This window comes from Podarcis cretensis (assembly GCF_951804945.1).
Source record: "Podarcis cretensis genome assembly, chromosome: 4".
Classification (NCBI taxonomy): domain Eukaryota; kingdom Metazoa; phylum Chordata; class Lepidosauria; order Squamata; family Lacertidae; genus Podarcis; species Podarcis cretensis.
The window spans coordinates 1658899-1674040 of NC_137173.1; the positions used below are offsets into that span (position 1 = coordinate 1658899).

The 15142-nt window shown below is 43.9% G+C and overlaps 2 protein-coding genes across 4 annotated transcripts in view; both read left to right on the forward strand.

The window, feature by feature from the left end:
• Positions 1 to 208: 208 nt before the first annotated feature.
• On the forward strand, positions 209 to 1307 carry LOC307214966 (olfactory receptor 52Z1P-like; the record flags this gene model as incomplete). The annotated part of the gene is made up of 1 exon (XM_079974082.1): positions 209 to 1307. The coding sequence occupies one exon, from the start codon at positions 209 to 211 to the stop codon at positions 1166 to 1168; it is 960 nt and encodes a 319-aa protein (XP_079830208.1). The 3' UTR covers positions 1169 to 1307.
• A 4231-nt stretch (positions 1308 to 5538) lies between these two features.
• The window catches only part of LOC307214702 (uncharacterized protein), a 95059-nt gene continuing 85455 nt past the window's right edge, over positions 5539 to 15142 (forward strand). For 2 of the 3 annotated variants that reach the window (XM_079973611.1, XM_079973609.1), the window contains exon 1: positions 5701 to 6039. The gene's annotated coding sequence lies outside the window, so the exon portion shown is untranslated. Of the gene's footprint in view, positions 5592 to 5700; positions 6040 to 15142 lie in introns of those variants that run through there. The other variant, XM_079973615.1, reaches the window with a different exon arrangement.

Here is a 15142-nt window from a genome sequence, read left to right on the forward strand (position 1 = left end):
GTGTGTCCACAGAGCATCCACTAGCTTCTTCCTGGATGGATGAAGCCAGTGGCTGCTAACTGGGCTGGCCCTGGCAATTCCTCCCGTTTTCACAGGGGTGCCAAGAGAGAAGCTTCCCCACACCTTGGTGGCTGCCAATCGCTCCGGCTTCACCATCACCAAGCACCTCTTTTGTTCCTCTAAGCCGGCTGGAAGATTTTGAGAAGTCATGTCTGCCATGTCCCCTTCCAATCACACAGGCACCAGCCCTTCTTTCTTTATCCTGGTGGGCATCCCAGGCAAAGAGGATCTCCACCTCTGGATCTCCATCCCCTTCTTCCTGATTTACCTGGTGGCCCTTTCAGGGAATTCTGGCCTCCTCTTGATCATCGCCACTGAGCGCAGCCTCCACCAGCCCATGTACCTCTTCCTTTCCCTTCTGGCGGGGGCCGATCTCATGCTCACCTCCACTACGGTGCCCAAAATGCTCGACATCTTCTGGGCGGATGCCGGGGAGATCCCCTTCGCCGCCTGCATTGCCCAGACTTCCCTGCTCGTTTTCCTTTTTGTTTCAGAGTCGGCCATCTTGCTGGCCATGGCATTTGACCGCTATGTTGCCATCTGCAGGCCGCTCAGGTACACCACGGTATTGACGCCTCGGCTGATGGTCCGGATGGGGGTTGCTGGGGTGGTCCGCAGCTGCTGCACAGCCATCCCCTTTGCCTTCCTCTTGAAGAGGTTGCCATATTGCAAGACGAACGTAATTCCCCACACGTACTGTGAGCACATGGCTGTGGCCGCTCTGTCCTGCGGAGACATCACCGCCAACAACATCTACGGGTTAGCCGTCTCTCTCCTGTCTACGGGGCTGGACATGGTGCTCATTGCGGTCTCCTACGTCCTGATCCTAAGGTCCATCTTCCGGATGCCGTCTAGAGATGCCCGGGGAAAGGCACTCAGCACCTGTGGCTCCCACGTCTGCGTCATCCTCATGTTCTACACCCCAGCCTACTTCACCATCCTGGCACACCGCTTTGGCCAGAACATCCCCCGGTACGTCCACATCCTCTTGGCCAACATGTACCTGCTTCTTCCCCCCATGTTGAACCCCATAATTTACGGGGTGAAAACCAAGGAGATTCGGGAGCAGGCAGTTCTCCTCTTCTCCCAAATTGGGAAGAGGTGCTGAATGCTGGCTCTTAGCTGAGGGGTGGAACCGAGAACCAACTTCTTGCTGAAGGTTGACCTGAAGTCAGGGCTCTTGGCTGCTCCTGTGGGCACATTTGGGAAAATTGCCATGGGCACCACTGTAACTATTATATCTTTGTTCTGTGTGATTCTTAAAGTTATTTTAATGTTTAAAATATCTTACAGTAAAAAACCGGAGGCATTCCTTTTAGGTTTAATTACAAATAATATTCCCGAAAATCAAAGGAAAGTATTCCTTTATGCAACAACAGCTGCCAGGATGCTTATAGCAAAAAACTGGAAAGGGAGAAAAATTCCATCAGTGAAAGATTGGCAAATTAAATTTTGTGAATGCATAAATCTGACAAGACTCACAGCATACATAAGGGGACAATCGGACCAGAAATTATTAAAAGAATGGGGTTGTGCTAAAGAGTATATGAAAAAAACATTGTTCTGGAGTTAGTATACTGGTATGTAATGAATGATGCTTTACAGGGTTAAAGAAAAAGAAAAATGGTGTAAAAAAAAGTACAAAGGTGGAAGTAATCTAATTAGACACAACAATATAGTAAGAGTAAATTTTTTGAGGTCTTAGAACAAAGGAAGGAAGTCAATATGTGTTTATGTACGTAATGATACATTTTTTTTCTGTAGATGTGTGCTTTTTTGTTTTTGTTTTGTTTTGTTTCCTTTGTTTTGTTTCCTTTTTCTTTTCTGTTTTTTTGTTTGTTCGTTTTTTTTGTATAGTATTATTTTGGATTCAATGTTTGTAATTTTTGTTATGATTCTGCATTGAGGGAAATTTTTTTTAAAAAAGTTATTTTCTTCCTCAGTAGTTTTGTTAAGGGTCTCTGAAGAGACTCTGAAGGATTTATACACAGGTAAGTAGCATAGACCTCTCACACATCAAATGGCTGTACATGAACTTTCCACAAATGATAAATCTGCTGGCCAAAAGGTCTAAGGAAGTGAAGGATGTGGAAAACTAATGGTAACTTCTGCTGGTGTAGATGTGTTGCAGGTGAAATTAAAGTGGTGGAGCAAGAAATAAAAAGTGTGTCATGATGCAGCAACAAGAAAAGCTAATGCAATTCTGGCTGCATTAACAGAAGTGCAGTGTCCAAGGGAAGTCATAGTACTGATCTATTCTGTCCTGGTCAAACCCCACCTAGAGTCCTGGGTCCTATTCTGGGCACCCCAGTTGAAGAAGGGTCTTGACAAGCTGGGGGTGTTTAGCCTGGGAAGGAGGAGACTGAGACCGGATCTGAGAGTCATCTTCAAATCTCTCGAGAGCTGCCCCATGGAAGATGGAGCAAGCTTGTTTTCTCCAGTGTGGTGTAGTGGTTAAGAGCGGTAGACTCATAATCTGGTGAACCAGGTTCACTTCCCCGCTCCTCCACCTGCAGCTGCTGGGTGACCTTGGGCTAGTCACACTTCTCTGAAGTCTCTCAGCCCCACTCACCGAACAGACTGTTTGTTGTGGGGGAGGAAGGGAAAGGAGAATGTTAGCCGCTTTGAGACTCCTTAGGGTAGTGATAAAGCGGTATATCAAGTCCAAACTCCTCCTCCTCCTCCACCTCCTTTCTGGTCTGGAGGGTAGGACTCAAACCAATGGCTTCAAGTTACAAGAAAAGTGATTCCAACGAAACATCAAGAAGAACGTCCTGATAGTAAGAGCTGCTTGACAGTGCAAAGCTGGTGGGCTCTCCTTCCTTGGAGGTTCGCCAATCAATTCCACGTTCTCCTTGTGTTTCTGAGTGTCCAAGCCACATTATTGCAGGTGAGACTGAATAAAACACTTCCTAGGGAAATCCTTTGGGATCCCTTTCCCAAAATGGAAAACTTTTCTCCCAGCTGTCGCCCACAGGGTCAACATTTTCTGCCGCCCACCCCCACCCCCCCTCCGTCGACCACCCTCAGTCATGGGGTCACAGAAGTGTGGTTTCTAAACTGGCTGGATCTAGAGTCTGGATACATCAACGAAGCGCTTCAGTTAAAGGTGTTGTAAATTCAAACACTGAAAACAGGTAGAGAAAATCAGGACTCCACTGCACCATCCGGTGGCACAATGTTATATTGCACATACAATGCATATCAATCGCTTTTTCTTTGCCCATCTAATAATAATAATAATAATAATAATAATAATAATAATAAATTTTATTTATATCCCGCCCTCCCCAGCCGAAGCCGGGCTCAGGGCGGCTAACAACAATCAAACAATCAAACAATCAGATAATCGCACATTCTAAAAATATTTCATTATAAAAATCAATTAAAATCAAATTAATGGCAACTGATTAAGCAAGATTCTGTGCAGGTTGCCAGAGGAGGAAGTCAGGCTGCGCCCTGACCAAAGGCCTGGTGGAACAACTCTGTCTTGCAGGCCCTGCGGAAAGATGTCAGGTCCCGCAGGGCCCTAGTCTCTTGTGACAGAGCGTTCCACCAGATTGGAGCCGCAGCTGAGAAGGCCCTGGCTCTAGTTGAGGCCAGCCTAACCTCTCTGAGGCCTGGGACCTTGAGGATGTTATTATTTGCAGACCGTAGGTTTCTCTGTGGGGCATACCAGGAGAGGCGGTCCCGTAGGTACGAGGGTCCTAGGCCGTATAGGGCTTTAAAGGTTAAAAGCAGCACCTTAAACCTGATCCTGTACTCCATCGGGAGCCAGTGCAGCTGGTATAGCACCGGGTGAATGTGATCTCGCAGCGAAGACCCCATAAGGAGTCTTGCCGCGGCATTCTGCACCCGCTGGAGTTTCTGGGTCAGTCTCAAGGGCAGCCCCACGTAGAGCGAGTTACAATAATCCAGTCTGGAGGTGACCATCGCGTGGATCACAGTGGCCGGATCAGGGCGAGAGAGGTAAGGAGCCAACTGATTAGTTTGGCGGAGATGAAAAAATGCCGCCTTTGTTATAGCTGTAATCTGCGCCTCCATAGAGAGGGAGGTATCGAAGATTACACCCAAACTCTTAACGGACGGTGCTGGCACTAATTGTGCCCCCGCAAGAGATGGGAGTTGCCCCTCAATCCCATATCGCCCCGCCCTAGCCAGAGGACCTCTGTCTTCGAAGGATTTAGCTTCAACCGGCTCCCACGTAACCATCCAGCCACAGCTTCCAAACATCTGGTCAGTGTGTCTGGGGCCGAGTCAGGATGGCCATCCATCAACAGATAGAGTTGGGTGTCATCAGCATACTGATGGCAACCCAGTCCAAAACTCCGGACAAGCTGGGCGAGGGGGCGCATAAAGATGTTAAAAAGCATCGGGGAGAGAATCGCACCCTGAGGCACTCCACACACCAAGGAGTGGCGCGATGACAATTCCCCCCGAGCGCCACCCTCTGTCCCCGACCAGAGAGAAACGAGTGCAGCCTGACTCCCTCCTCTGGCAACCTGATGATAATAATAATAATTTATTATTTATACCTCACCCATCTGATTGGGTTTCCCCAGCCACTCTCGGCGGCTACCAATTGAGTGTTAAAACAAATTAGCATTAAATATTAAAACTATTATTAAACTATTAAAAATAACTATGTGCACAAACAAGGGCTTTCTCGCCCCCCCCCCTCCTGAATCTTCCATCATTCAGCTTCATTCACATACCTGTCAACTGATAAATGTATCTCTGTACTGGCTCACTGGGAAAACTTCAGAAATTCTTATGGACATGTGAGCTCAGCTACTCAGCAGCCCCTCTGCCTGAGGGATAATCCCTGGCATCCTGGTACCTGAGTGCCAGACAGGTAGCCATGCCAGAAATAACAAACCCAGATGGAGACAAAATCTGCCTGGATGGAGACCTGAGAGCCACCTCTCAATATCTGGGGGGCTGACCCATGGAAGAGGGAGCCAGCTTGTTTTCTCCTGCCCTAGAGGGGAGCACCCAGAATAAGGGACCCAGAGGACCAGAAAGCAGTTTCTGCTGCCTAAAGAGCAGGAAGAACATTCTGACGGGAAGAGCAGCAGAATCCCTTGGGAGATGGCGGACTCTCCTTCCTTGGAGGTTTTGAAGCAGAGGTTGGATTCCTGCCTTGCAGGGGGGCTGGAATAGATGACCCTTAGGGCCCCTCCCATTCTAGGAGGAGCTTCCTTGCTTCCTGCAAACCCCTTTTCCCTGCAACCTCTTCCTCCACTTTCTGGCCAAGGGAGGGAGCGGATCACAGACCAACCAAGAGCAAAAATAAAATGAGCATCTCTGGGATTGTGCAATGCAGGAGAGAAAAGGCAGAGAGGACTGAGCAGGGTGGACTCGGCTCTGCAAGGGTTAAAGGGAAATGAGCTGCAGTCCTAGAGAGGACAGGAAGTAAAGGGGGGCCAGGTCCTCCAGAGGAAAATCCCCTCCCTCCCCTTCCTGCAAGGGGGGGCGGGGTTGCTTTCTGCTACTGCAAAGGCTGCATTCTTCTCTTCCAAGGGGATCTGGTGAGTCTCCTCTCTCTCCCCCCCCCCGAGGGTGCAGTGGGGAGAGTGGGGGTCCCAGGGCTGCAGCAGGAGAGGGTGGCTCATGTGGGGGGGGGGGCGAGCCCCAGGGAGCAGGGGGTCCTGCCAGGGAGGGGCGAGGTGGCAGGAACTGTCTCCTTCCTTTAGATCTTTTGTGGGGGGGGGAGGGGAGGAGGTTCCCGCCCCCCTTCCAGAAAAATAATTATTCAGAGCCCCCTGGGAAATCTAGCAGATAGAAATCTAGCTTCTTTAAATAAGATTATCAGTAGGACTTCTGCTGTGTGTGACACGGGTCAGCGTCATTGCACAAGAGAGGAAACGTGTCTGAATGGTTGCTCCCAAACCTCTTTCTTTGTTTCCCTTCTTTCTTTCTCCCTATTGGCAGAGGAGGCCAGCCAAGCAGATCAAGCCAAGCTTTATGAGGAGCTGGGTATGTTTACATGGAAAAGAGAGGAGACAGAGAGGAGATAGGTGAGCCATGTCACCTGGGCGCAGGATTCCAACCAATGGCTTCAAGCTACAAGGAAGGAGATTCAGATTCAACACACGTAGTCATTTTTCACTAGGAACCAATGACTCCCTTGTCAATCAGTTCTGACTCCATGCATTGACTGGAAGGAAGGAGCAACCAGGCTGATTCGCCTCGCTTTGATCTCTTCTCTTGCCTCCACATTCTCCCTTCTAGAGGCCTCCATCTCCCCCTCCTCCTCCCCCTCCTCCCCCTCCTCCTCCTCCTCCTCCTCCTTTTTAGAAAGAAAGCTCAAAGTCTGGGCTGTGGTGCAGTCCTACCCTGGTTCCCAGCAAGACTCATCCATGCTTGCTCAGGGAACCTTTTCTCCTGATATTGTACAACTTTTGTAACAGAACAATGTATTTGCTTTGTAGGATTTCCTAAAGCTTCTCATTCAGACAGACAGAACTTGGCAGAAGACCAAAAGGTTCCTTCTGATCTCTCAGAGGCTTCCTGAGAGCACAGATGGATGAGCAAGACTCAGCTGGCCCTGAAACAGGAAGAGGCCATGTCATCCAAACTGGGAGCAGTGGGGGATTCTGGGAAAACTCTGAGCAGAAGATCCTGGGTGAGGAGGACACCATCCGCTTAGAGGTGCAGAGCCAGCAGTTGAGGCAGTTCTGCTGCCAGGAGGCCAAAGGACCCCGAGAGGTTTGCAGGCGACTCTACCACCTTGATCGTCAGTGGCTGAAGCCAGAAAGGCACACAAAAGCTGAGATGCTGGACCTGGTGATCTTGGAGCAGTTCCTGGCTGTTCTTCCACAGGAGATGGAGAGCTGGGTGAGGGACTGTGGAGCAGAGACCAGTTCCCAGGTGGTGGCCCTGGCCGAAGGTTTCCTCCTGAGTCAGGCAGAGGAGAGAGAGCAGGTGAGAGAGACTTTCCTCTGGATAATCCCAAGGGGCTCCAAACAGGATGGAGAACATCCAAAAATGGTCTGCTGATGGCCCATCCATTTTCAGGGAATGAGATCTAACACCCTTAAAGTATCTGTCTTTGCGTTCTCTTTCTAATATTTCTCACCATTCATTTACTGTTTTGAATTTTTGTTGTTCTTTCAGAAAAGGGATCATTTTGCAGAAATGGACCTGGATTCCTGTGAGGCAGAGAGGCCTCCGTTGGACACCAGAGAGAGGCCACTGGGTAAGGAGGAAGGTGGCTTTTCTCTGTTTGGTCTCGTTCTGTTGGTTTTCCAACTCATCTGAGAGTTCTTTTCATCTTGGTTTTATTTTTTGGAGGGGTGGGGGTTGGAACAAGGGTTCAGAGGAGGAGAGATGTATTTCTGCACACCTAACATGAAATGGGCACAAACCTTCAACTGCACTCAGCAGGTAAGACTTTCTCAAAGCCCATCTGTAGTTAGAGATGTCCTGTTTCCTCTGTGAGAGAAGCAGGCACTCCTAGCATCCTGCTTACCTTTTTTTCTTTTGCAGGTGAAAGAATGATGCCGGCAAAACCTCCTGGTCCATCTTTTCATGGGGGCAGAAGGGAAGGAGTGGCTGTGGAACCAGATCAGGTCAGGGGAAGCTGCCTTGTGGGGTCAGAGGCCGAGGGATGGAGCAATGTCATGGACTGGTTGGGCACAGAGGAATGGTGGGAGGAAGCAGCCGGGGAACCAGGAAGGGAAGATTGCTCTGAGCCCAAGGAGTGAAGGTGGAGGAAGGATTGGCGGCCAGAGGGAGAAGCTTGGGAAGAGGAGGTGTCAGAAGCTGAAGGGGTAACAGGGCTTAGTGAACTGGGAGACTCTGAGGCAGAATGCAGTGCAGAATCAGAGGCAGAAGAGGAAGGAGGCGAGTGGGAGGAGGGAGGTCGAGAGGCAGAGGTGAGTCAGGAGAAGGAGGAGCCACTGGGGGCTCCCTCTCCTTCTGCCAGAAGCCCCCCTCCCTGCTTGTCTCTCGGAGCCAGGAAACGTCTGACAATGGAGGAGCAAAGGCAGGCTGCACACTGGCGCACTGTTCAATCGTATGCTAGAAACCCCAGAGAGGAGGAGACTTGGAAAGCTGTGGGGAGCCGGGGGACTTCACTCTCAGCAATTGCTTTTGTGGAGGAAGAGGCTCAGGGAATGAGCTGCTGTTCTCATGAAGAATTTAAGAATTACAAAGAGAAAAGAAAAAAAGTTTAATATAACAAAACAATACAATACAATACTAAAACAAAAACACTACCTATACATAACAGAACAAAACAAAAACAATTAAAAAAAACACATCCAATACTTTCAATATTATTATCTTTCATTTACTTGTTTCAGCGACCTCCTCACACCTCCCTCTTTTGTATTCCACTTCAATTAATTGTTTCAGCAAATCCTTTCCATCTTCCTCAATTTTCTGTCCTATAATTTATCTCAACACATTCTAACCTTATTTTTCCCTTAAACCTATTTACAATCTATTGTACTTAATTCTTTATAGCATTTCTTCTAAAGCCATGTAACTTCATTCCAACATCTTTCTAACATTCCTTAATTCTACAGTGTTTCTGTAAGTAATCTTTAAATTTCTTCCAATCTTCTTCCACCAACTCTTCTCCCTGGTCTCGGATTCTGCCAGTCATTTCCGCCAATTCCATGTAGTCCATCAACTTCAACTGCCATTCTTCCCAGGTGGGTAAATCTTGTGTCTTCCAATACTTTGCGATGAGTATTCTTGCTGCTGTTGTTGCATACATAAAGAAAGTTCTATCCTTCTTTGACACCAATTGGCCGACCATGCCCAGGAGAAAGGCCTCTGGTTTCTTCAGGAAGGTATATTTAAATACCTTTTTCATTTCATTATAAATCATCTCCCAGAATGTCTTAATCCTTGGGCATGTCCACCAAAGATGAAAAAATGTACCTTCAGTCTCATTACATTTCCAACATTTATTTTTGGGCAAATGGTAAATTTTTGCAAGCTTGACTGGTGTCATGTACCACCTATAGATCATTTTCATTAAATTTTCTCTTAAGGCATTACATGCCGTAAATTTCATACCTGTGGTCCATAACTTTTCCCAGTCAGCCATCATAATATTATGTCCAACATCTTGTGCCCATTTAATCATAGCAGATTTCACCGTTTCATCCTGAGTGTTCCATTTCAACAGCAAGTTATACATTCTTGACAAATTCTAAATTTTGGGATCTAACAGTTCTGTTTCCAATTTTGATTTTTCCACCTGGAAGCCAACTTTTTTGTCCAAATTAGATGCCTCCATTATTTGATAATAATGGAGCCAATCTTGCACTCTATTTTTTAATTTTTCAAAACTCTGCAGTTTTATTCTGTCACCATCTTGTTCCAAAATTTCCCAATATTTCAGCCATTTGGCCTCCATATTGAGTTTTTTCTGAGCCTTCGCTTCCATTGGTGACAACCACCTTGGGGTTTTATTTTCTAACAAATCCTTGTATCTCATCCAGACATTAAACAGTGCTTTTCTAACAATGTGGTTTTTAAACGCTTTGTGTGTTTTAACCTTGTCATACCACAAATATGCATGCCAACCAAATACATTCTTAAAACCTTCTAGATCCAGCACATCAGTGTTTTCAAGAAGCAGCCATTCTCTCAGCCAGCAAAATGCGGCTGATTCATAATAAAGTTTGAGGTCTGGCAGGGCAAATCCACCTCTTTCTTTAGCGTCAGTTAATATCTTAAATTTAATTTGAGGCTTCTTGCCCTGCCAGTCAAATCTAGAGATATCTCTCTGCCACTTCTTGAAACAGTCCATTTTGTCCAGAATTTGCAATGTTTGGAACAAAAACAGCATCCTTGGCAATACATTCATTTTTATCACTGCAATTCGGCCTAACAAGGATAACTTCAAATTTGACCATGTTTCTAAATCCTTTTTCACTTCAATCCAGCATTTAACCCCTAAATCATGTTAACCCCTAAGTATTTCACTTTCTTAACTAATGTTAATCCTGTCTCTGAAACTTATCTCTCTCAATCACAGTTAGATTTTTCTCTAAAACCTTAGTTTTCATCTTGTTCAACTTAAAACCTGCTACCTGACCAAATTCTTGAATCAATTCCAATACCCTTTTAGTACTAGATTCTGGCTCCTGTAAAGTCAATACCAAATCGTCAGCAAAAGCTTTCAGTTTGTAATGTTTAGCCCCCACTTGTATACCTTTAACCAATTGGTCCTTTCTAATCATATTTAGCAATACCTCCAGGACCGATATAAAAAGTAATGGAGATATTGGGCAACCTTGCCGTGTTCCTTTCTCAATCTTAAATTCTTCCGTCACTACATTATTCACAATTAACTTAGCTTTTTGTTCTGAATAAATTGCACCTATACCGTTTTCAAAACCTTGGCCTACCCCCATTCCCTGTAGATTTTTCTTCATGAAACTCCAAGAAATATTATCAAAGGCTTTCTCCACGTCCACAAATATCAAAGCTGCTTTAGTGTTAATATTCACTTGTAATTTTTCTAAAATATTAATTATATTCCTTGTGTTATCTGACAAATGTCTCCCCAGGAGAAAGCCCGCTTGATCTTTATGAATTTCTTCTACCAATACCTTTTTTAATCTTTTAGCCATAATTTCAGCAAAAATTTTGTAATCCACATTGAGTAAAGATATGGGACGGTAGTTCTTAAGCTGTGTCTTCTCTGATTCTGTTTTCGGTATGTAGTGTAATGTAGGCTTCTTTCCACGACTCTGGTGCCTTTTTTCCCTCCAGTATTTCGTTACAAACTTCCTTCAAAGGCTGTACTAACCATTCTTTCAAAGATCTATAATATCTTGCAGTCAAGCCATCCGGCCCTGGAGATTTGCCCAATTTCATATTCTGAATGGCTCTTTCCACCTCTTGGTCTGTTATTTTATAATTTAGCATTAATTTATTCTCATGAGAGATTTTTTGTAATCCATTTGTCCATTTCTTTCTGGGTCTCCTGTGTATATAGCTGTTTAAAATACTTCTGAAAACACTTCCTAATCTCCACAGGATTCTGTATGTTCTTTCCCTCCACTACCAAATTAGTGATAGTGTTAAGTTTTTGTCTTTTTTTCATTTGCCAAGCCAGCAGTTTCTCGCATTTATTAGCCGATTCAAATGTCTTTTGTCTCATCTGTTTAATCTTCCATTCTGTTTCCTGATTCATCAATTTTCCGATGTAGCCTTGTCACGTGTTTCTTGTAAGCAAATCAGGTCCAAATGTTCTTTTTTTAAGATATGAAATACTCTCCCCCTCTTTTCCAGGGAATTCAGTCCATTAACATTCCAACTTAATGCTTGCAGTGTCATGATGTACTTACTTTGCTTTTCCTCCAACTGCACCCAGTAGTTCGTCTGTATCAGTCGTTGGCGTTGGTTTCCCTTTTTTTGGTGAACTTTTGTCCAATGCTTCTGGCTCTTTTCCAAGTCCTTGCTGCAGGTCTTCTTCGTGGTTTCCCAAAAACTTATCCTTTTCCTCCACTGATCTTATTTTTATCTTTCTTCCTTTGTAGCTAAAAGATAGGCCTTGGGGGAATTCCCACCTGAAAATAATTTTGTTCTTTCTCAGCAGGGCAACCAAGTCTCCAAAATTGGATCTAAGATCCAAAAGGTGTTTCAGTATATCTTTGAAAATTTCCACTCTTGATTGCAGAATTATCAAAGGGTTCTGGAAATGCAAACCCAAAATTTTGTCTCTTTCTTCTTTAGATCGGAGGGTAATCAAACAATCCCTTATTTTGATCTTCTTTCCTCCTTTTCCTAGTCTGAAAGCCCTCACGATTTTAAAGTCTTCTTGTTTCAATTCCGACTTCCAAAACTCTGCAAATTCTTGTGTCAAGAAATCTGTCAGGGTGCCCTTCTCCAATTCAGGTACAGCTCTAATCCTTAGGTTTGTCTGATTTTCCTTCAATTCAATCATAGACAACATCAGCTTATGGTCTTCAATTTGTTTCTGTAGGTCTGGAACCTTCTCTGTTTCCAATTGCGCTACCTTAAATTCCACAGCAGCAGTTTTTTCCTGGGTCAAGGTCGATTCCTGCAACAATTTCTGAATAGATTCTGTGTTACTGTTGACCTTTTGCCCCAGACTATCTAATGTTTCTGTATTTAAGTCAATTTTTTAATTTGCAGTATCAACCTTCTTATTTGTCTCCTCAACCCTCTTATTGGTCTCTTCAACCCTCATACTGAGTTGTAACAAAGTTTCATTAATCTTAGCCAATGCATTCGCTAGAACATCTTCTGAAGACATTCCACTAGACTTAGATTGTGTTGATACAGTCCCAGATACAATAGGAAGGCCAGCAGTTGATTGCCTTCGCTGCCCCAAGGTCTTCCCAGACCTCGTTGTTCTGTCTAAAGATGACAAGTCTACTTTCACTTTCCCATCTGCCATAACAATAAAACAGCAGAAGAGCCAAGGTCAGTCTCAGATAAGCAATTCCTGTTTACCAGTGGAAAATTCCCCTTGTAGCAATTTCTAAGGGTCCCTCTAGGGGGAAACAGTTGCAATAGTCCAGAAAAGAAGTAACTTTCCCTTTTTTTTAAAGACTCCAACCGAGAAAATGAAACATTTCCAATTTTTGTTACCTTCCAGTTGCTTTTTCTCCCTTTAGCAAACAAAGTATTAAAGCTGATCACAATGTATCTCTCTTGCTGTCAAAAATCCTTCTAATGACAGCTAACACGCAGTCTAAAAAGCAACAGTCTTTTTCACTGGCAGACCGTTCCCAGGTTTGAGCGGTGGATTTTAAGCTCTTTCCCTCTCTCTTGCAGGTTTATACAGTCCAAAAACAGCCCCCTTCCTTCCCTGCTTCCCAGGTAGGGGGTTCAGAAGATTATCGAGTTAGAAAACAGTCCTTTTCAAGCGTAATTCCAGCGCTTTAGCTTAAAAGTCTCTTTGCTTTGATCTATTTACAAAGCGGAAGGCGGACTTCCTGTTTAGACCTCCCCGCTTCGGTAGCCAATTAAATCTTTTTTTCCCCTTCTTTATAAATAAGTCCAATTTCCCCTACTCACGGGTAGTTACTTTTATAATCCAATTGTCCCAGGAAAAGGGTTTCCTTGCGAGTTGGGGGGCGCAAAAGGTGCCCGCCGAGTACCACGTTCACAGGCTTCACCACCTGTGATTCCTGTAGGGTCCCCGCTTCGCCGTAGCGGTACAGTCCCGATTCCCACGGAGCCGGTCCCCTCCAGATCAAAGGGAATCCGCCATTAGCTGATGGCGCAGACCCGGAAGCCCTGTGCTGGTACAGGATTAACACTGGTTAAGAAAGTGAAAGGATTTATAAAGGATTAAGTAAAAATAGATTGTTAATGGATGAAAGGAGGAAAGGTAAAGTTACATTATATTAAGATAAATTATAGGATAAATTATAGGATAGAAAAGATAAATTATAGGATAGCTAACCGAACTAGAATACAAAAAAGGGAGGTGCGAGGAGGTCAAGGAAACAAGCAAATGAAAGATAAGTTATGGGAAGGTTCGTTGTGTTTTTTAATTGTTTCTACCTTTCTGTTTTTCGGTATTTTATTAAAAAAAAAATTCTGTTATCTTTGTTCTTTATTGTGATGTGTTGTCAAGTTTTTGTTTAACTTGGAGTTATCTCTTTCTCTTTTTATAACATTTAAAACTTTAATAAATATTATTTAAAAAAAGAAAGAAATATTATCGAAGGCTTTCTCCGCGTCCACAAATATCAGAATTGCTTTAGTATAAATATTCACTTGTAACTTTTCTAAAATATTAATTATGTTCCTCGTGTTGTCAGACAAATGTCTGCCCGGGAGAAAGCCCGCTTGATCTTTATGGATTTCTTCTACAAGCACCTTCTTTAATCTCTTAACCAAAATATCTGCAAAAATTTTGTAATCCACATTAAGCAGCGATATGGGGCGGTAATTCTTAAGTTGTGTCTTTTCAGTCTCTGTTTTCGGTATAAGTGTAATATAAGCTTCCTTCCACAACTCTGGTGCCCTTTTCCCTTCCAGTATTTCATTACAGACTTCCTTCAATGGTTGTATTAACCATTCTTTCAAAGATTTGTAGTATCTTGAAGTCAAACCATCCGGTCCTGGAGATTTACCCAATTGCATGTTCTGTATGGCCCCTTCCACTTCCTGATCTGTTATTTTATAATTCAACATTAACTTACTTTCCTGAAAGATTTTCTGTAGTCCATTTGTTTTCAAGAATCGATCAATGTCCATCTCTTTCTGCTTCTCCTGTATATATAGTTGTTTAAAGTACCTCTGGAAGCACTTTCTGATCTCCACTGGGTTCTGTATATTCTTTCCTTCCTCTTCCAAATTCGTAATAGTATTAAGTTTTTGTCTTTTTTTCATTTGCCAAGCCAACAATTTCCCACACTTATTTGCCGATTCAAATGTCTTTTGTCTCATCTGTTTAATCTTCCATTCTATTTCCTGATTCATCATTTTCATATATTGTATTTGATATAGCTTTATCTCTTTCAGGATCTCCTGTGACTTTGGCTTTACTCTCAGTTTCTTCTCTCCTTCCTTTATTTTTTCCAAGATTTTATCTTTTTTTTCATTTTGAGTTCTCTTCTTAATTGCATTTTGTTGTATCAGAAATCCTCTCATAACCGCTTTACTTACATCCCAAATCACTCTTTTTTCCACTGTAGTATTCATATTAATCTCAAAATAATCTCTCAAGTTTTTTTTGAGCCTTTTTAGTCACTTCTTCATTCCTAAACAAAGTATCATTCATCCTCCATCTAAAGGAACCAATTGGAGTCAATTTCATTTCCATCTTTACAGCATTATGGTCAGAACAAGTTTTGGGACAAATTTCCACTTTGCTGGTCTTCGGAGCCAGTCCTCTAGTTACCCAAATTTGGTCAATTCTTGTCCATGTCATTTTAGCCTCAGAGAAGAAAGTTCCCTCTCTTCCTAGAGGGTTCTTCATTCTCCAGATATCAACTAAGTCCATATTTTCAGTCATGTCAAAAAAGGTTTTTGGTAGTCTGCCATCTTTGGTAACTACCTGTCTCTGTGCCTTGTCCATATTTGTAGACACCACTCCATTCATATCTCCCATCAAAATCATATTGTAATC